The 22,492-nt window shown below is 44.4% G+C and overlaps 1 protein-coding gene across 1 annotated transcript; it reads left to right on the top strand.

Moving 5' to 3' along the window:
• The first annotated feature begins 4,012 nt into the window (after positions 1–4,012).
• On the top strand, positions 4,013–22,158 carry dnm3b (dynamin 3b). Its single transcript, XM_040170614.2, has 21 exons — positions 4,013–4,511; positions 4,958–5,313; positions 7,245–7,318; positions 7,524–7,673; positions 7,951–8,154; positions 8,988–9,086; positions 9,271–9,431; positions 9,786–9,928; positions 10,115–10,250; positions 10,860–10,927; positions 11,369–11,507; positions 11,680–11,766; positions 12,189–12,259; positions 12,380–12,434; positions 13,952–14,065; positions 17,839–17,948; positions 18,593–18,707; positions 19,052–19,216; positions 19,349–19,584; positions 19,684–19,857; positions 20,488–22,158. The coding sequence occupies exons 2-21, from the start codon at positions 5,153–5,155 to the stop codon at positions 20,528–20,530; spliced, it is 2,505 nt and encodes an 834-aa protein (XP_040026548.1). The 5' UTR covers positions 4,013–4,511; positions 4,958–5,152; the 3' UTR covers positions 20,531–22,158.
• The last annotated feature ends 334 nt before the right edge of the window (positions 22,159–22,492 follow it).

The raw sequence follows: 22,492 nt of genomic DNA on the forward strand, positions 1-22,492 counted from the left end.
AGAGCAGCGAATCCTAACATGCGAGCAACCTGTTCCCCAGGGATTCTCTGTTCATGCTAGTCGGATAAGCGAGCCAAGACTCGAAGCTCGTCTGCTGAAGTGCTCAACATGCGCGGCTTGGGCTGAGAATACACTGAGGAAGATAGATACTTTGCGTGATACTAGACCTCCGTGTAGCTATTCATAACCTAACCCTGGTCATAAACATAACAGGAGTAACACATTCAGACGGCAAAACGTCTAAAATAGTTGACATCATTGTTATTGTAGCAGTTATTTCAAAAGACCTTTTTTAAAGCACAATCCCAGAATTCTTGGCAGTTCAGGATTTCCACTGTTTAATTCTATTGGGGAAATTTTTACTACTGGGTTGGTTTTCTGTGTGAGTTCCACAATATTACGCAACAGGAAGCAGGGATGAGGCGGGACATCGCAGAAAAACAAAACTAACGAGAGAAACAGTGGGATTGCTGAGATGGTTTGCCCAGGAGCCACTACAAATAGATCAGTCATTCAAAGGAAGCCAGGCTGAAGACATTTTCTAGAGCGGGAAGGTTGGCTAATGGATATTTAGGTGATGAGTCAGCTCACACTCATTAAGACAGTGGCGTCACAAGTTTCCATTGAAGGACGAATAACAAATTTGGAGAAAACACTCTCACAGAACAATTGTTGGCTTGCCAGATGTGCACTTACGGGTGTGAGGTGTTGCATAACATGCCTTTTCATTAGTGCCAGTGTGGCTTCCTGCTTTTTCGATGCCGTTTAGACACAAAGACTTGGTTCAACGACCTTGAACACAACCTCCCACCTCAATGTTTAATTGACATTTTCACGACGTGCCGCAGTCTCAAACAGAGTAGCTCGAGCCTTGACTGAACTTAACTGCGAGACACAACGTGAAGGAGAGCGAGGCAGCACGTGTTGTGATGCGAGCTGCCGAAGCGCGTGTGAGTCACTGTGTTGGATTCATTCTGAACAATTGATGGTGCAGAATGAAAATGAGGGTTTACTGTTGCGTTAGCTGAGTGGGCCCACGGGGGTTTGGGAGGGTCAGTGGCATGTGTTTCTGAGAAAAGCATTAAAAATGGCGTGCTGCGACTGCGAGGGTATAATCACAGAGGATCGCCAGCCTACACACACACACACACACGAAACCCCCGGGTGCACAGCAGCACAGAGGCTGTTGTTAGGTTTTCGACGGCTCAATACAGGTGTTGCCACCAGAGGTTCTCATTACTCACCCAGACATTTCCTTGTGACATGTGGTTCTTAAATTTCTTATGAAATGGCATCATCGATTCCTTAATGTCAATCATCGTGTGTGATGTGACTTGAGTCCGACATGTCAACTGTTGGTCTATTGGGGTTCTGGAGAATTATTCTGGTTGAACTTTTAGTTGCATCTAGTAGAGCTGCAGGAAATGCATGTTTTTCAACATGCATTTGTACGGAATTGTCAAAATATGTTAAAAGCCAAATGGGATGGTAGGAAGCAGTGGTAGCCACCGCAAATACGGTCCTGCACGTGTGTAGTCATTTGTAGGCTAACCCAGGAAGTTAGCATTGCACGGGTTTCCCTCAACAAAAAGCCAATGGGATTTTCTCCCCAGAGCCACACAACTAGCATGAGTAAAAATTCCATAATAAGTAGGATACTACAGGTACTTAGCGTCATAATGTCGAAAGTAGAAAATGTAAGTCGAATTAATCACCTCTTTAAAACGTCTTTTTAAAGATGCATAATATAATCAACAGTGGATGTTTGGCAGAGAAATGCAATGCTTTATGTTTACCCTTTAAGTGTGGCCTTGTGAATTCTCCACAGTTCGTGTCTGTCTTTTTTGACACGGCGTCATCTAAGTACATAGTGTAAAAATCATGAAAAATGTTTTGTGAGAGCATCACCCAACAGGCCTGCTGTTTTTATAAGTATGGGTTTACCGGATTCTTCTGGTTATAATACCCACATTCGGCAGTGTCAGTAAACTCCTTCTTTCCTACCAAAATGTTATTCCATCGTCGTGTGTGTGTGTGTGTGAGTGTGTGTGTGCAGTGTGTGACTGGACTGTTTAAAGGTGTGGGTTACGTAATGAGGGCCACTGTTTTCTCCCCCCTGATAACAGTCTTAACAAGAGAGTTTTGTCACTGTAGTACAAGTCAGGCTAAGATTTAGCATCTTTGGTGCCCGATTGGCTGCAAGAAAAAAGTGGGTCTGTTCATTGATATTTGCCTCAAACCGTTAAAAACATGAGTAGTCTGAGAACCACGGTGCCTCCTCATCTGGAAATGACAGGAGCTCTCATAATTCTCCTTGGCTTATCTCAGCTGCCCTGTAATCTCATTTGAGAAAGGAAGAAAGCGCAAGGTCACGTGAACGCTTTCCCTGTAAGCAGATTTAAATCTAAGGCTGTATCAAATTTGACAGCTGTGCCTGCAGGACTCTGTGTGACTTCTTGTAGGCCTTCGCTGAAAACAACCGTCACCTTGTTGGCAACTGCAGCACATAAAGAGGATCAGACTCACGCTGGCCACAGCAAGGTCACTTAGTGGGCTCAGACATGGCGAGCGGACAGCGCCGCCCGGTCCGAACGCGGTGCTGCAGTGAAGCAGTGAAGCATGGGTAATGGATGATTCATGCAGTGATGGTACCATGTTGGTAACTAGGGGGTCTCCCTCGACTTTGACCAATTGTTCGTTTTTCACATCACTGCAGCATCTGTCTCGCAAACCCACACACACAATATCCTCTATTTAATTAAGTGGATGTTCTATGTTGTCGGGTTGATACTATACAACACCACATTTCTTGATCATGTTTTGCGTGTAATTGCAGTACATGTGCATGTATTATCTAGTAATAATGTGTGTGTGTGTGTGTCATTGCCATTCTGCTATTCTATATACTATCGGTGCTGCTGTTGCAAGGAACAATAACAATAACAAATTATTGAATAACTAAATTAACTTGATTAAATGCAACTACCTGCTTGAAATGTGGATGAGGGAAATGTTTTAGTTCATCGTGCAGCTTTGAGACCGCTGATCCATCCAAGACGTCATTTTAATGTTGCTCCTGCTGTGTGTAGGTGGACAGGTCCGGAACAGGCCCACCCGTATTTTTAAGTCCTAAACACCTCAAGAAACAGGGTCTTGAGGTGAGGGTTGAGATAGCGAGAGAGGGGGAGAGGAGGAGAGGAGGGGTTGGACGGACGTTGATGTCACTGGATACTTCTGCTCCCGTCCCTGTCAGGTAACGTCACAAGGTACGCATTGTCCTGTCAGACATCCCTGGAAAACTCTATATCCTAAGCTATAGATTAGCTTACATTTTCGTTATTGTGCTTAACGAACAATGTGCTTTTATTTGACTTGATACTGTGTCTCTGTCTCTTACATTACTCAATCATTTTGTAGCGAATTTTTAGCAAATAATGACAGATCAACTGGGTGTAAATCAGGTCCATACGCACAGGTTCTTTGGTTATACTTTTATCGCCATCTAGTGTTACTCCAGCTCACTACAACTGATGTGCCGGCTTGACCCATCTCCAAAGCATAGCAGAAGGATCCCATCAGATCCCTTTTCAACCTCCTTGTACCTCTTTGTAGAGGGGCTCGATGAGCTAATGAGACATAGATCATCTAATGTTCACATACAGCGGATGACAAACTCGTGTCATCTGCAGAGGTTGTCCTTGGAGAGGTTAAGGCAGATTGGCAGTGTCCTTTCTGCCGGATCACCTCTACCAACATCGGTCGGCAGTGACCAAGCATTCCACTTTTTAAAAGCAGAACCCTTCTGGACGTAATGTTTTCAAACGTGGTCAAAGTCACAAAGGGTGCTGGCCGTCATATTATCGTGCGCAAAGTAAGGTGACATAAAATGAGTGCACACGACGTGTATGGGATTTAGGACGGCCGGTTTCTGCACCTACTGCAGGGATCCGCAAGGAAGCACATCCAACTCCTCCGTCTCAGCGATGCGCAGCCGTGCCGCATGACTCACAGCGGCAGAAATGGCACGGATGTAAACAGGAGGCGGGCTCAGGTAAGCCTAACCTGCACCGGTCCGGCCAATGGGGCGCCGCGTCTCTCTGCCTCCGTCTCCGATCCAGAGCTTTTCATTGGTCCTCCGCCTCGTCCATCATGGTGTGAGAGCGAGGCGCAGCTTCGCAATTACACCGCGTAACAGAGGAGAGGTGAGGAGGAGGGGGGGCGAAGAAAGAGAGAGAGAGGGAGAAAAAAAATGATTAATCTGTCAAAGGCAAATTTGTGTTCGGGATGAGACCGCTCTGACGTTCAACCGACCGGAACCGAGTCCACGGGCGAACCCAATCAATGCACAGGAATTTGACAACAGGCTGATGCACTGCCATAGCAGGTGGTGCTTGTATAACCGTCCAGGGTCTCGTCACTCGTCGTTGCTGCGGGATCTGCGCGTCGTTTCAGCACTGGACAGCGACCGGCACCATCGGACACGGAAAACAACCGGAGAATCCTGAGGCGGGGTAGGCTCACTGCAAATCTGTGTGTATTACTGCAATGTACTCTAGGATTGCACCGTTTTCCTGTTTGTGTTTAAACGTCCATCTGCACGCTGCGGTCGACCGGTTGGGTTTTTTTTTTGTTGTTGTTGCCTTTATTGAGTGCTGCTCGTGTGCGATTTGTGGCTTGTGGAGGACACGGACGCCGCGCGGAGCCTCCAAGGCGCCACTCGCCAAATGCCCTTGAAAGTATATGCTTCGTGCTGCTCGCTGTTTATGTGTGTGTGTATGTGTGTTTGTATGTGTGCAAGATGGAGAGTGTGAGAGAGAGAGAGAGATAAAAAAGAGAGCGAGAGAGAGAGAGAGAGATTACGGTGGTAGTGGTGAGCAACTGCGCAATTGTCTGTTCCTGTCTGTTCATATCTCTTTTTTATGCACCTCTCTCTCTCTCTCTCTCTCTGCCTCCATAGTCGTTCCGACCCTCGCTTGGCTCGGGGCAATGCGCGGCTAGATGACTTCACTAGCCTACATCAACAAGCACCGCGATATCCCGGACTAATATAGCAGCGCCACGTTCCCTCCTCTCTCTCTCTCTCCCTCTCTCTGTCTCTCTCTCTATCTCTCTCTCCATTTTCATTCGCTGAGTCCTCCCGTCTAGAGGCACCATGGGAAACCGTGGCATGGAGGATCTGATCCCGCTGGTCAACAAGCTGCAGGATGCCTTCAGCTCCATCGGCCAGGCCTGCAACCTGGACCTGCCGCAGATCGCGGTGGTCGGCGGTCAGAGCGCGGGGAAGAGCTCCGTGCTGGAGAACTTTGTAGGCAGGTAAAATTGACCACCAGAAATAGGATAATCCCTTCTCCTGTTAACCTTGAGGATGACATAAGAGGCCTATGGAGCCAATCTCTGTGCAGAGCTCAAACCATCTCTCTCCCGGCTTTAAGTGACTACTGTTCCATCTTGTGATGATGCCTTCAATTATGTTTCAATATGTGTAGAATTATTGTTATTTTCCACACACACAACCCTGTCCTGTGGCTATAGGGAAGCAGTATTTGGGTTACAGTAGTACCAGAGGGATTTCAGTCCAAGCAGCACCAAATGCAGCCAGGCTACTTCCCGGTACTAGAAATACCCATCTCTCCCGATTTTAGAGGGCATAACAGTGCCGTTTGTCTCCATGAAAATGATCGTATCGTGGTCTTCGTCCAACACAGGATGCAGATTGCGCCAAGAAATATCCCCGCATGTGACCATTTTAAAACACCACCCTGCTGTGCATGTCGGCTCCCACTCCTGAAAACACACACATGAATATTCATCGCCGTGCCCTGGATTCTGGTCACCCACAACAAATAAATTATGAGCAGAGGCATTCAAATTTATATTTTATTTTAAGATAAGGACAAAGTTAACAGCATGGCGATTAAGTGTTCATTTGAGTAAAAAGAAACACAGCCACTTCCAAAAACAAGAACTGCACATAAGCTAGAATGTGATGTGATATCTGCAGCAAGAATCTTTTGCTGCTCAATAATCGGGAACCATTCTGTTTTATAGCCCAATCTATTGCACCTTTTAATTAACGGTTAGTTTAATACCAGAATTTGCAGAAAAACTACGTCTCTAAATTGAATCATTTATTGTAGCATTGTGTTGGTGCCAGTTGATATAATATCACCAGAACTTTGCACCCAATCTGTGAAATCTGCTCTTTAATGTTCCCACTGACTCAGGAGGGATTTTTGCAATGTTTGAGTAGATACCCCACATTGAATCTAGTTTATCTTAGAATAATTGAGTCGATTAAAAAATATAAACATAGGATTATCAAGTTTAAAAGAGAAGAGCAGAGAATTCCCATTGAAAGATGCTTTTGAGTTGAAGTAGGTAGGAGCCATTGTTTTTGAAGCTATATCTTGAATGGCTCAACCACTGTTGCTTCAAAATTGACCAGGGTCTTATTCAATCTGTGCCTCACAACCTCCCTGAATATGTGGAAGTGCATCATCAGCTAGAATGTCTCCAGTGTGACCAAGTAGTTCCTTTCTTGTGCGGTTTCAACGTGCATATTTTCAGTTCTAGATGGATAAATAGATGTTTCCTCTTGCAGCCCTCATTGAGAGGCGTGATGCTGAGTAATGGTCCATCTGTCCAGAACTGGCTCTGCACAGTGGATTCAGTGCTGAATAGACAAGCAGTGGGCTGCATGGTCCTTTTTTCCTTTAACCCATCCTACATGAGGGAGCTCCGAGAGTCGATATGTGATAATAAGGTTTCACGGAACAGACTTTTAGCATAGGAGGCGGTTTTGACGGCTGCCGGGCGGGTGGCATCGTCCCGTGTGCATTTGCAAACGCAAAACAAGTCGGTGTGGAAACCCTCAGGAAATGGTGAAGTCATCGTTTTTTAAACGAGAGCGCTTGTTGTCAGCAGTGCAGCTCTTTCATTTTGACCTATTGTTTATCAGGTCACATTGCTTTGTACTGCTGGAGAAAGCTACAGGAATGGCTGGGCTCCTTAAATGGCTCCTATTGCTCTTAGACTATACGTGACATTGAAAGGTCCACACCATCTTGCACATAGGGTGTAATTATATTATATAATATTTCCCCTTTAAGACTTCTGAGGAAAAAAGCCTCAAGATGAAATGATCACTGTGCCACCAATATCTATGCGTATAGTCTTTGACAAATGTCTACATTGACCACAGTCAAAGCGTTTGATTTGATGAGTTTTGATTGGTCTTTCCTCAGGGACTTTCTGCCCCGTGGATCTGGTATTGTCACCCGCAGGCCCCTGGTTCTGCAGCTTATCAGCGCCACTGCAGGTGGGCGCACACTCATTTACACGCCCACACATGCTAGCGTGCACACATACACACAAACACAGCCTCCCCCTCTCCCCTTTTTAAATGTTTTTTTTTTAATTTCTTGTCTTTTATCCCTCTCACATTGGCATTATTTTTGCTCTAAGGCACATGCGGTGCAGCCGTCACTAATCCCGTATTTATATCTTTATTTCCATCCTCTCAGAATGGGCTGAGTTCCTCCATTGCAAAGGGAAGAAGTTCACCGACTTCGATGAGGTCCGGCAAGAGATAGAGGCCGAGACGGACCGCGTCACAGGGGCCAACAAAGGCATATCTCCCGTCCCCATCAACCTGCGCGTTTACTCCCCTCACGGTGCCAAGCTCTTCTCTCCTCCTTTCACTGTCATCTAACAGCACACAATAACACTTTTCCTTCACTGAATATTGGGTCACTAGAACCAAGAAATTTGGTGTTGCCTGTAAAATAATAATACAATGCATGTATTTATCCATATACCATTGAGGGGTGGAATTAATTTCATTTTTTTGTGCTAAAATCCATAGAAATACCAAGAACTTACTAATAGGCAACAGAAATGTCTCACTGGTAAGGCCGGTTGTTTTTAATTTGCAATCCTGCGTCCGTGCAGTGCTCAACCTGACGCTTATCGACCTGCCGGGGATCACCAAGGTGCCGGTTGGAGACCAGCCGGTAGACATCGAGCAGCAGATCCGGGACATGATCATGCAGTTTATCACCAGAGAGAGCTGCTTGATCCTGGCCGTCACTCCCGCCAACTCCGACCTGGCCAACTCCGATGCTCTTAAACTTGCGAAGGATGTTGATCCGCAGGGTAAGGAAAGGTCACGAGGATGGCTATTGGGAGTGAGGGAATATGTATGAAAGAGGTGAATGGAGGTGAATGGAGCACATAAAAGGTGGCCTTGTGCTTAGTGAAACCGACCTGAACAAGACATCTTACTCCTCCGTCGCTGCATGGATGGTGCTCCGTGTCTGACCTTGTTCTATGACCTCTCCGAATGTGGAAACAGAATTTCCCTATAGGGGTCGATCAAGTGACACATTACTATTGGATACAAGGGGCTGAGGGAAGTGGATAATGGAGAATAAGGACAGCATCAAAAGATGCAGGTAGGAGGAAAAAACGTTTGAAAGAGATGTTTGTAATAATAAAGAAAATCAAGATGAGGGTGACATTAAGGAAATAATAGACATTAGAAGTGGGATAATGAGGTTTAAAGCCCAAGGAATTTGACCTTCAGACAGGAGGACATGGGAGAGAAGGATGAATTAGCTACGAACAGGAGGTCTCGGACAAAGTAACCTCGTGGGAGGGATGAATAATATTAGACAAGAAAAGTGAGATGGAAAAGTGTAGACGATAACAGAGAGATGGGATAATGACAGCCACAGATGCTTGGAAAGAATATTGTGGCCGAAGAAAATGAATTAGGACGGAAGAAATATGAACAGAGGTGGGAAGGAGTAAAGGAAAGGAAATGCTAGATGTGAAGCTGTAAAGTTGATGCTGGCAAGTGTACTTTTACAAAGAAAAGTGACACAAACTATTAGTAATTATTAAAGAAAATTGTTCCTTCAACTTCCAACAAGCAATTTTACATTTCTATTACAATTTTCCTCTTTTCTTTTTGACGCCTTTTCTAGGTCTGAGGACTATTGGAGTTATCACCAAACTGGATTTGATGGACGAGGGCACAGACGCCCGGGAAATACTGGAGAACAAGCTGCTGCCGCTGCGAAGAGGTGTTTGTCTGTTTTACAGTATAGTGAACCACGCCAGCCAGAACCCCCCAGGCTCGCGTACTTGCTATTCCTCTCGTAACCTTTCGCTCTTGTTTATCTCGCTCCGTGATAATGCTGCCTTCATCTCCTGGGGGTTCGTATTCATTATGTCTCTCCATTTGTGTCCACGTTTATTGATTCCCAGGTTATATCGGAGTGGTGAATCGCAGTCAGAAGGACATCGATGGGAGGAAAGACATCAAGGCCGCGCTGGAGGCCGAGAGGAAGTTCTTCTTGTCCCACTCATCATACAGGCACATGGCTGAAAAAATGGGCACCCCCCGACTGCAGAGAGTGCTCAACGAGGTGATCATAGATCTGCTCCCTGCGCTTTTCCACATGCACATCATTAATAAGATGGTGGCCGTGTTTTTTATTTTTTCTCCCTCTTCCATTGTGTGTGGCACATCAGCGTGGGTGTCAGTAGGTGGAAAACGCACTCACTCTTTCTAGTTCGGCTCCTAATAATTTATAATTTCACTCGGAAAGGCATTCCTCATTATCTCTGCTGTGTCATACATTATCTACGATTACACTGAAATGGACAGTCTTTTTTTTGGGTGAATCACTGAACAGCCAAGATGCCAATAACATACATCTGCTTATTGACTCCCATGTGATTATAATGTGTTTCATTTCGCTGGCTTCGTGTGTCCACAGCAATTGACCAACCACATCCGGGACACACTGCCGTCTTTCCGCAGCAAGCTGCAGTCCCAGCTGTTGGATCTGGACAAGGAGGCCGAGGAATACCGGGGATACCGACCTGATGACCCGTCCCGCAAAACCAAGCAGCTGTTGCAGTCAGTGCATTTTTCCCACAACAAGAGCAGTTACATAGGACATAGTTGATAAAAGCCAAGTGTCTGACATCCGGGAGAGATTACCGTTCTCCGGTGGCCCCCATTGCTTATCCACTCTTATTTTAGATGTTAGAAGTCACTACTAACTCTATTATTTAACTATTTTTCTAATGTTGTGTTTGACAGAATGGTGCAGCAGTTCTCTGTGGACTTTGAGAAAAGGATCGAGGGCTCAGGGGATCAGGTGGACACAGTGGAGCTGTCTGGTGGAGCAAAAATCAACCGCATCTTCCATGAGCGTTTCCCCTTTGAGCTGGTCAAGGTGATACAGAGAAGAAGATGGCACTGAAAGTTATACAAGGGAAATAATCAACTAGGGTGGAATTACATGAGCTCTTTCGAATACATAAATCTATTTTTGTTCAAAATGTACAATTTGAAGATTTGATGACTCAAATATATTGATATTTCTTAAATATAGAATAATAATTCCCACGTTGCTGCAACTGCCAAATTACCAGAAACATATAAAGCTTTGACCTCATTGCCTGCAAAGACTTTCTTCTTCTATACAGACTGTGACACTTATCTCCAGGTATTTCCTTAAGTGAAGCAGCTGAAATCCAGTCTTTTTACAGTCTCATTTCAATACAATCAGGTCTTAAAGGCTCAATATAAATCTAAATTACAAATTTTGCAATCTACATATTTCTATACGCACGTTATAAAGTCCTCACTTGTGATTTTCTGTTGAATGAGCCCTCAATAGCTTTGCTATTATCAATACATTTTAAAACGCATCATATAAATACAGCTTTTTGTGGTGAAAGGTTAAAAAAGGTTAAAAAAGAAAATGTCTTTAATGTTTTACAATTACATAACTATTTTTGTCTGTATCAGTGTGTAAAATGCTGCTCTCTGTTCCCTTCAGATGGAGTGTGATGAGAAGGAGATGCGTCGTGAGATCAGTTATGCCATCAAAAACATCCACGGTATCAGGTACAAATTGATCTAAAAAATATTTTTTTATTTTCTACACTCTATGCTGCTGTACCTCATCAGTTTTCACCTAAAAGGCACAAAATTCCTCCAAATGATTTAGATTTACCTACCAGTGATGCTACCAATGCCCACTATCATTATACAAGAATAAGACAGTAGTAGAAATGAATTTTCCACTCTTTTTTATGTTTGGTCAAGCCTCTCTGTGTGATTCTATATTGGTTCAGCAGCGGTTAGCTATCATAGCCAAAAAAATTGCCACCCAAGCGAGAGATCTGACATTTAAAGAAACATCACATCTTAGCCTGAAGTCCCTTCAACAACAATCGCTTGTCCAATAACCATCCACTTTTTACCCCTCAGCCCATTATTACTGCAACCACCACATGACATTATATTAAATTACACCCCGTTTCTTCTCCCCTTGGTGGGTGTCAGGACTGGACTTTTCACTCCGGACATGGCGTTTGAGGCCATTGTGAAGAAGCAGGTCATAAAGCTGAAAGGACCCTGTGTAAAGTGCGTGGACATGGTCATCCAGGAACTGATCAACACTGTGCGCCAGTGCTCCAACAAGGTAACTCACAAGGTTTTATGGGGGATCCGGAAGTTTAAAGGTGAAGATGGAAGGAAAGATGAAATTTAGAAATGAGCTCACTGTTTTTTCGTGTGTGTTTGTTTTGTAGTATTTGTTATTCCACATTTGTCCTTGCATGGAGTGAGTGATAATCTGTGACATGTGTTTTCAGCTGGAGTGCTTCCCCATGCTGCGCGAGGAAACTGAGAGAATTGTGACTTCTCATATCCGGGACAGAGAGAGTCGGGCCAAGGACCAGGTAACACTCATTACCGACATTAGCACACACCACTCTGGAACTATGGCACATATACACATTAGCTTATGACGGAAGGTATGTGACAGGTTTGGAATATCTGTCGTAGTAATATTATAGAATTAGAAAAATGTCACGAATTAATGAAATAGGTGGCTGTTAATACGCATACTGTATAACAATACATGTAAAAAATAACCATCTTGTCTACAAAGGATACATTAAAGCTTCCACCTGCAGCTAATTAGCTTAGGTTAGCTTAGTGCAAATACACTCCAAATACCAGCATCTCAAAATGCTCACAAATGTATGTTTTATTGTTTAATCTGTTCAACATTGCTAGTTGTAAAAACCACAAAATTGTCTAACTACTATTTACCTTCAAGAATGACCCGCTTCATGTTAAATGTTTTGTGTTGTTGCAGGTTCTGCTGTTGATAGACATCCAGCTCTCATACATCAACACTAACCACGAAGACTTCATTGGCTTTGCTAAGTAAAAACCACGATCGATCGTTGTCAACACTTGTCAATGTGTAATGTTTTTACCCCGTTTTTCTCTCTCTCTACATTCATCCCGTCTCTCCAACTCTGTTTTGTTGTTCCTCCGCCGCAGTGCGCAGCAGCGGAGCAGTCAGACTAATAAGAGCCAGAGTTCAGCAGGGAATCAGGTGAGCATTTGTCACGTCTTGCGTGTGTCACACACAAACAACAGAGCACAGGGTCAAGGGAGTGCGGCAGGATGGCCATTGCAGACAGGGATGCTGAAATTAAAGAAATCCAATCCAAGATATTTGTTCATTTGAGAAAATCCTTTGCATTGCACATGTTACTTTTTACACATTTTAGCCTTATGTTCTCTATAATTTTACTATCATTATTCTATTATTTTAGCCATGCATGGTGTATTGTATTTTGTGGAGCACCAGTTTGGTTCAGTGGTTTGTTTTGCTTTTTTTGGTTTTCATGATTCTATCCCATTGAAAGAATTACATTGGGTTCTATTACTTTATGCCACCATGATCACTGGTGTTGTTGTTGAGACATTTCCCTTTCTTTGAACCCTTCCTGTGTCATCAAGGTGCCACTTTGCATTTCATCCCCATCCCTTAGTGAGAATCTCAGCTACCCTCTTATGGGTGTCTGTTGGTGAGTATCGCTCATTGTGGGTTATGGTTTGCTTTGTCATTTCTGCCTGCAATAACACTTATGCCCATTGGGTGGTGCTCTCCTCTCCTCTCTTCTTTTTTTTTTTTTTTTCCCGCTTATGACGGGTTCAAGAATTTCAAATTATCTGTGTGAGTTTCCGCTGGGCAGGGACCTTTTCTTAAACACAAGTTGCGCTGGAAAAGTTCACATCTTTTAGTGCCGCAAGGTTTCTAAATCCCCCACATTCTGTTGCAGGCTTCCTCTCCTCCAGCTTCAGGCCTGATTGTAAGGGTTTACTCTCTAGCCGTTAACTTTCTAACACCTCCACCCACCAGCGCCCGAAGACTACGAGGGGTTGCCAAGAATAAAAAAAATAGAAACCAAAAATCTCCTTGGTTTGGCAGTTAAAAAAACGACAGAACGACAAAAAGTGTTGGAAAGATTTCTTTCAGATCCAAGCACTAAACAGCCCGCTAACGTTTGCTTATGACAGAAAGGCTTTGTCGTGATTTGTGTAACCTCCTTAGTGAGTCTTAAGTGGTGCAAGTCTGACAATAATCAAACCTAATAATCACTCGGCACTGTGCCCACCGGCCCGTTTATGTTCGCTTGTAGGTGCGACACGCCTAACACGGTTGACCGACACGTGCTTTATTGTGTGCTTGAAGCACTTACACAACGGTCACTTAACAAGCTAACACCGGCCTCTGCTTGAAGCGTCGTCAACACAGTTCCTTGAATGACACGGCACTGATACACAATCACATGCTAGGCTCCGAGTGACCCACAATGACACAATGACACACCTAACCCGATCCCCACATTTCATTGCAATTCATGCATTGATTAGCTGCACATTTTCATTTTGGCCAGCTTTGGCCAGGATGTGCTGAATGAAGCTATTGCTTTAGAAGCGAGTGAGTTGATTGGCTGAAATCCAAATGACTACGACTTCCTGTCGTGTTTTTAAGGTTTTCCTTTACGGTTTCTACTTTGCTTTTCTGCCATTTCTAACTTTCTGACGTTGCCCTCCACTCAGGTCATTCGCAAAGGCTGGCTGACCATCAACAACATCAGCATCATGAAGGGAGGGGCCAAGGAGTACTGGTTTGTGCTGACAGCCGAGAGCTTCTCCTGGTTTAAGGATGACGAGGTGAGCAGAGCAGCAATTTTTCTATTTTTTTCATCACGACGATAAAGGTTGCTCGCAATAACAAATACCTCGAGGATTTGCACTGACTGTAATCCCACCCCGGCGCTACAGAGCGTTTTAATGTCTTTGGGCTCAGGGTGTTTTGCAGCTAAAGAGACTGATATTTCTCTCAGGAGTTAAAGAGCTTGTGGTCTTGTTAACTTATGTTTATGACTTTGATGCTTAGACCAGGATGAGGGTACTATAAGAGATGAAATAATGTGTCCCAGTTGCACGTTTCATATGAACGTGTCCTGGGGGGTACTGAAGTTACTTTAGGGTGTAAAAACTTATTGAGAAAATGTGCAAAATATTCTTTGTGGAATGCTCTTTATATATTTAACAAAAAACAACTCAAACAAATCAATAACATTCTGATTCATTGCCAAATGGAACAATTAATTAAATGAATAGACATAGTTTATAAACGACTTGGATCTCATGCATGAATTTGATCATCTTTATTTCCATTATCAATGATAATACACCATAAAGACCCTAAACAGCAGACTGGTTCTGGAGAAACGCACACCGATTGCGTCGTTGTGCAGCGTTGGTTCCGTCCTGCTGGCTCATGGGGCAGGCTGACGTCTATCTGCCTGTCTGTGCCTGCTGTACAGGTTGGAGGTTATTCTGCACAGCAAGTGTAGATAGGCAGACACACTGCAACTCCTTCAGCCAGTTGGTGTTTGGTGTTTTCATTATTCCACCTTTTCTCAGTATCTTGCCAGGGTGCACTTCCCAAGAGAAATACACAGAGTAGAATTTGCATTTGCGAAAAATAGATTGAGAAAACACACTCTCAAACAATGGTTATAAGTGGTTCCACCTACATGTTGTGCAATCTACTCACTCTCTGTGAGCATTGAGCCTTTGTTGAAGAGTCACTCTTGTGAGTTTGACCATCAAACTCACAATCATTCACCCAGTCTTTCCATTTATCTTTCTTTGTCTCTAAGTTTCCCTTCTCTTCTTTTTTTTTTCTTCTCTTTCTTTCTCTTTCCACTTGGGGTTCAGGCGTTCACTTCTCTGCCAATTTGGAACAGCCCTAAAGCCCAAATCCCAACCAAATGTTCACTAAGGGACACCCGAAAATATATTACCGCACACACAGCCCTCAGAATGTCATCCGATACGTTACTGTGGTAACGCAGGAAATGATAGACTCGACTGGCTTCGCCTTGTTATATTTCTGTTTTACACCCCGTGAACTTTCTTTAGTCACATACGAACTCGCACACCCTCCTTCCTCACTCCTGCGGTTGGCAGTTACTTTGGAACTGCTCGCATTCTTGGCAGTTTTAAATCCAAACAGCAGCCTCCAATGTTTTGGCAGAGAGAAACGCCGGTATCAAATATCAATATCCCCCGACCTTCAATCTTCATCAGCAGCCATCACTCGAGGACACTCACTCTCTGTTTTGTCCCTATTTAATGTGTAATTGTGCGCATGCAACAGTTAGGACGCTTTCATCTCCACTCTTTGAGTTCCCTCACCGACCAACATCACAAGAGCAAACCGCAATACAACCGACCAATTCAAACTCAACGCACACTTTTTCTAGCGGCCCATTTGCCGTTATTTGACACCACAGCATCTATTTTACATCTCTGCCCTTTGCTATACATTGTCCAACTCCATTTTGGCCGCCCGCTGAAATAACTTCGCTAGAAGTGTCTGACTGTATTTTCAAACTCCACTTGATTGATGGTCCCTCATTCCTTCGGCCTGCTTAGATGCTATGCAGCCGCACTCACTCCTCCCCCTTCCGTCCACATCTTCATCGGAGCACCAGATTTGCAGCCTGCACACTCACTCATTCATACTATAAATTATGTGAGCTTGCCGTCTTGTGAGTTTCGACTGTGAATATTTTAACGTTTTTACTGAAAATGTGCAAATCTCAAATCTGCAGTTATTGTTGAAAATTTGTGATGCACGTTTATTCCAAAAAGAGGTGAAATGAAAGTGGCGAGTGTTAGAATGCACTTAGAATAAAATACAGATGAATATAAATCACATTCAGATTACGAAATAAAGAGGGAAAAAAGCAAATGGTGAGACAGATGCAAAAAAAACAACCCCACACATCTTGAGATACAGACTTGAAATACCAACGGAAAGACAGAGAGAGCAACACAGAGAGACAGACTGGCAGAAGACGGTCCATGCCCAGTCTAACCAATGTGCAGACTACTGTACACCAGTATGATAATGAACAGGTAGTCTGAACACTGGGTGGACGGAGCCGGAGTTGCGAGCCGGGGGCCCCGCGCGCTGTTTTTCTGCCATTCCAGATGCTGGCGGGCGGCTCTGTCGTCTGTGCCCTCCCTTCGGCCCTCTCCTTTTTGGCAGCATCGGATCCCGTACTATTGAAGAAACTGCCATTGGCCTCATCCATGTTTGTCGCCTTCCCCCCCCCGGGGCCCTCTCGCGGCACGTTCTCTTGGGCTTGTTTATTTGTTTTGGTAGATGTTGGAGCTCTGGTTCCCCCCGCGGTCCGTGTTGGTCACGCCGGCCATGAAGAGTATCCAGCCTTGACGTGGCACATTCGCTCAGGCGACTGGGACAGACTGGCTGCACGTTCAGGGAGGGGAAATTACAAAAAAGAGGGAAAGAGAAAGACTGGGAGGGGGTTGGTGGGGGGGTTAGTGAGAAAGGGAGAGGGAGAGGAAGGGAAAAGGGAGGAGACCCGTGTGACCATATATGGGATGTAGTGACCCCGTGGGGAATACAACACAGAAGAGTCTGCAGAGTTTCCTTGTCTTTTCGTATCCTCTTTTCATCCTATTTAAGTCTCACCTGCGGCCACCTACCACCTCTTCCCGGACCTTCGGACCAGATGTGGGCTTTCTTCTAGCAAATCTTTTGCAAATCCACTCATGTGTTTCTTGCTTCCTCCTCCTTCAGCCGGCCGTCTCTTAAACGTCTCCCTCCTTCCCTGGGTCTCTCCGTGCTGCTAAGCACTACCAGATGTTGAATTTTAACGCCAGGCTGTCATTTAATCTCTCCCTCTCTCGCGCTCTCTCCCTCCTTCTTCTTCTTTTTCCAAAAAAAAAAAAAAAAATCAGGCAGGAAGTGGGCCCCTCTGGAATGGAAAGAAAAAATATTGAGAAAATTTAGAGGGGGGAGGAATAAAAGGAAAAAAGACAGAGCAATTTAAGAAAGATGGGAGTTTAGGATGAAGTGTAAAAACAAAGAGCAGAGTTTTGTCAACCTAAACATCCGTCGCAGGCCGTCTGTGAATGTGATGCAGCTGTGCTTCGGCTTCTACCTCCGAGCGGGGGCCTTATTTTTGCAGCAGTGGCCCTCCGGCGCGTGCATGTGTCTGCATTTCCCCCCCCCGTCTTACTCCGTTTACTCAGCCTGCAGCGACCAGCTCGCCCTGGCAAAACGCACCGCGAAGAACGACGGTGCCTCGAACCAACACTGTAACGACTTCCACATGTGTTCCCCTTCTCTGTTTCTGCTTCCCCCTTCTCCACTCGCTCTCCCCCTGCCTCCCACTCGCATGTCTCCCCCATTCCTCCTCCCTCGTTTCACCCATTTTGTTTTGGCTCACCCCCTCTCCCCTTTTTAAAAACCTGATTTCACCTTTTTCCTAGGGACATATTCTTGCGCAACAGGCGATCATTTAATTGCAGGAATTCATGGAAATAAGAAACAGGGTGAATAGCTATTGTTCTTGTGCTGGTGCTGGTGATCCATACCTTCTGTCTTTCTTCATTCACAGGAGAAAGAGAAGAAGTACATGCTCCCTCTGGACAACCTAAAGGTCCGCGATGTGGAGAAGAGCTTTATGTCCAGCAAGCACATATTCTGCATTTTCAATACAGAGTCAAGGTCAGTGGGGAGATCGTGACATTGTTCCGTTAACTTTTCATGTGGCTGCAAATAAATTAAGACTTTTTACAGCAATCGCATGCAGTAGATGCAGTTAGAGAGTCCAAGGCCGGCGCGCTGGTGTGCCAGCTGAAATATGTTTCGTATTACGCATTTGGCTCAGTTTGTATGCATGAACGTGTGCGTGATCTCAGGCTCGGGCAAAATGGAGCTATTTCTTTCAGACCTACATGTCAGTTTATGAAGCTCTTTTTTCATATTGTTCAAGAAGTTTAAAGAAGTATAAAATATGTGTATACAATACCAAACATTTTATGGTGATTTATTGATGGAGGACGATTATAAAAACAAGTTACTTGAGGGCCTTCATGTTATGATGGTAGGTTGAAGACCAAAACACAGGAAAAAGCCCCTACAGTACTGTAATCTATCCATGACACAATACATCTGTTTAAAACGTGTATCAGGGCTGCGTGTTTACTAATGGCGCTGAACGTCCCGTAAAGTAACATATGGTAACGCAGTTATTTCATCCCTCTTGGTTCAAAACCCCCCAAAAATTGTACATGTTTTGAAATAGTTCATCGTACTAATGACACGGTTGTGCAACATAAAGAATACTTTCCTATGTTGCGGGTGTTTAGGAATGTGTACAAGGACAATCGCACCCTGGAGTTGGCCTGTGACTCTCAGGAAGATGTGGAAAGCTGGAAATCTTCTCTCCTGCGTGCCGGGGTCTATCCTGAGAAAGTCATGGCGGTGAGCAAACGCATTCATATTCTGCGCTCAGTTGGTCCTTTTGTCTATCTGTGTCTCAGTTTCTTAGACTTTATTGTTACTATTGTTATTCGATTTTAAAATACTTGACATTTTCCACATTTCAAAATATTAAGTATATGAATACGGATAATAAATAATAAACACATTTGGCAAATGGAAAAACGTTTTTTTATTTACTGTATTAACATTTAAACTGCTCTTGCTATTATTTCAGTAAAACACAGCAGCCAATATGTTTTGTAGATTTAATCCCATACTCGCATAAACTTCCCCCTTTTTCTCTCCCTTTGTTTAAAAATTCATTTTCCTTTCTCCTTCTACAGGTTGAGAGTGAGACCACCACCGCTGCAGATAACTTTTCCATGGACCCTCAGCTGGAGCGTAAAGTGGAAACCATTCGTAACCTGGTGGACTCCTACATGGCTATCGTCAACAAGTGCATCCGAGACCTCATGCCCAAGACCATCATGCATCTCATGATCAACAATGTAAGAGAGCGTCAGTCACATTTTCATTTGTTACTGTATTAAGCTACTGCTATAGCGACAGGACCTCCACTGAGTGAAAGGCCAGTGCTCTTCCTTCGTTGTCACAATTCTGAATGATCATCCTGCCACTAGGTCAAGGACTTCATCAATGCTGAGCTGTTGGCCCAGCTGTACTCTGCTGGTGACCAGAACGCCTTGATGGACGAGTCCCAGGAGCAGGCTCAGAGGAGGGATGAGGTGCTGAAGACTCACCAGGCCCTGAAGGAGGCCCTGGCCATAATCGGTGACATCTCCACCACCACCATCACCGTCCCCGTGCCTCCGCCTGTTGACAGCTCCTGGGTGGGAGGTCCAGGTGGTGCTCGCAGGTAAAGTTACTGGAAACCAAACTGACCCTGCATGCACATCCCTTCTGCGCTCTTTCGTTCCTCAACATTAATCAATGCCTATCATCTCCGCTGCTCCAGGTCTCCTCCATCCAGCCCCACTGCCTCCAGGAGGATGTCCTCAGGCCAGCGGCCGAGCCCCCGAGGGGCCCCGCCACCACCAAACCGCCCAGGACCCCTGGGGCCCTTCAATAACAGTGCTGACAGCCCTCAGGCTCCCAGCCGCCCCAACAGGGCCCCTCCTAGCATCCCCAGGTAAATACCACACGTCTTTGAGGGTATATGAATTATCAGTACCGTAATATTGATGGTAGTATTTGTCACTGGAATGAATCATACTTTATCTTCGTCTATCTCTACAAAATGTAGCTTTAGGATACTTTTTTTTGTTAAAAAGTGAAATCCATTTACGTGGAACTGGACAATAGGATTATTTAAAATCTAATATGCTGCTAAATGAAGAGCGTATTTCTTTCCTGTGCTGTGTTTTTTTAGTAAGTGAGTAAAATGTTCAAGAAATTGTTTCAGAGAGTTCTTTCCAGGAAAAGTCTTTTCCCCATCCAGTCGTAAAGACGGCTCGTGGCAGAAGCTTCACATTTTTTAGCCTCTTATGTACCTCTGCAATTTTGTTTCCAACAATCTTTACATCGGTAGTTTTGACTCTTTGACTCTTTGACTCTGCGAGTGGTTGAAGATGTTTCTACTTCTACTATTTTACTTTGAAACCAAACATCACATCTCTTAAACCTGCGTGACGACTAAACCCGTCTCTTTTCTTGTCTCCTTTTCTCTTATTTACTACCTTCTTCTCATGTGTCTCATCTCCTTTCCGTCCCATTCTCTGACACTTCTCCATGCACATTATCACTCGTTTTCACACCCAAGCCGGCGGCCCCCGCCATCTCCCACAAGACAAGCCCCGCCATAAACCTCTGAAAGGGTTCCTCGTACACTTATCTTCCTCACTCATCCATCCCATCACTCCTCTATTAGCCATTCCTCTGCAGTCCCGGACCCTCCTCCTTAGTCTCCTCCTTAGTGCAGACAATGAAGTCTTTGACCCCTTGACCCTCAATTCCCTGCCAGGTGACGACGTCCATATATGTATGTACAGTATGGTACTTGTATTGTGGTGTATGTGTATGTGCGCTTGTTAATCGCCTGTGGTCCAGGTTTGCTTAGCAGATCCACCACCCAGTATCAGTCCCTGGTCCTCAACCCCTCTCTTGCAAACCCCTCACCAAGTCAACCACTGCCCCCACTTGCTGCTTCTACACAAAAATATGCTCAGCAGCCGCACTGCCCTACTCATTCCAAAATGCAGCATGGCACATAAGCTGCTTTTATTGCATGGGAGTGTGTGTACTGTATGTAGAGTGTGTGTGCACGTGTTTTGTGTGTATGTATACGGGGGAGGGACTAATTTGCCTATATGTAGGCGGGGTTTGATTTAGTATTGTATGAATTTATTGTATAATGCCCCCTTAAGTGTTAATTATCAGCTTAATGTTCTCTTAGGAACAGGAGTTGTATCTTAGTATGTGGGCGTGTACGTGCGTGTTTGTGTGAGAGTAACTCTGTGTACTTGCGTGCGAGTGTGCGAGGACACGTGTGCATGTGCCGTCCGTCTGCACGTTTGTTGCCGTTTCATTTGTATTTGTTTTCATGGTCAAAGCTGTTAATGGTGAATCATAAAACCCCTTTGGGGTAAATTTAATGTTGGACTTTTGTGAGTTGTTCCTGTGTTGTAGTAGCAGCCACACACACATAGCAAGGCTGAGGAGCACTGTCAGTATTCTCTATATGGAAACAGCCTCAATAACACATTTAACCTTCTCATAGGTGTCCACCTGTGCTGTATCAATGGTCAAGTTGTGACCCTTGCAGCCTTAAACTCCGCTTCAGATGCTGACCTGTGAGATGGAGAAAAAAACAACAAAAAAACGTTACCCGAGTTCCCTATTGAACGAACAAAGAACATGCATTTACATGTTTCCATCTAGACTTTTTCTCAGGTTTGAAACTTGCAACCCCTTGGCCATCCCAAACTAGCGCTCCCTTCTCAACTCTATAGTCTCTCGTATTTCCCTCACAACCATCCGGGCTAGTTGGTCAGCATCTCCATCAGAGCTTAAGGCGGTATTGTCAATGTTCAAGTGCTTCTCTGTCAGTTTGTTATTGTGTATGTGGGCCTAAACTGTTTTTCTGATGTATATAGGCAATGATAAGGAGATACTGTACCTGTGGACTATTAAGACCTCATCGAGGATCCTAGCGCTTTAATCGTTCTCTGTGTCTCTATTCACTAAATGCTCTCTTCTCTCTGATTTAGACTGCCTTACTGGCATGAGTTACACTTCTGTATTGCCAAAGCTAAATGTAGAAAGAGAATTGGAAAGTTGAAAATAATTCATCAAATCAACAAGGAAATGGTTCTAGTTGTAGTGAGATGGCATTGTTTAGCAGAGGGCATAATATTAAACCGGGGAATTGCATCGGTTGTTATTTTTTTGTGTCTCTGTATCGCTCCTCAATAAACTTCTTCCTCATAATGTCTCACTTTGTCAACACAGTCTTTACTGTAGAAGCCGGTAGGTTTAATAACCTAGTAAAACAAGTACACGCTAAATTATTTAAATTAAAAATAAGGATTGTCTCCTCCTAAAAGTCTGAATATGAAGTTAAACATACTTTGCTATTTTGCAAGCACAATGTTCCTCACCCTATCAAACACCATTAATGTATTCGATATAAGGGATGCAATACAATAGTAAATTTTCAATATATGTTAGTGGCTTTCTTTGTGGCTGATGCGTACTATGCAAACTGCGTACTTTGAAAGACCAAACCAACTCATTTAATATTACATCTATAGGATTACCGAGGAATC

This window comes from Gasterosteus aculeatus, chromosome 3, assembly GCF_964276395.1.
Source record: "Gasterosteus aculeatus chromosome 3, fGasAcu3.hap1.1, whole genome shotgun sequence".
NCBI classification, from domain to species: domain Eukaryota; kingdom Metazoa; phylum Chordata; class Actinopteri; order Perciformes; family Gasterosteidae; genus Gasterosteus; species Gasterosteus aculeatus.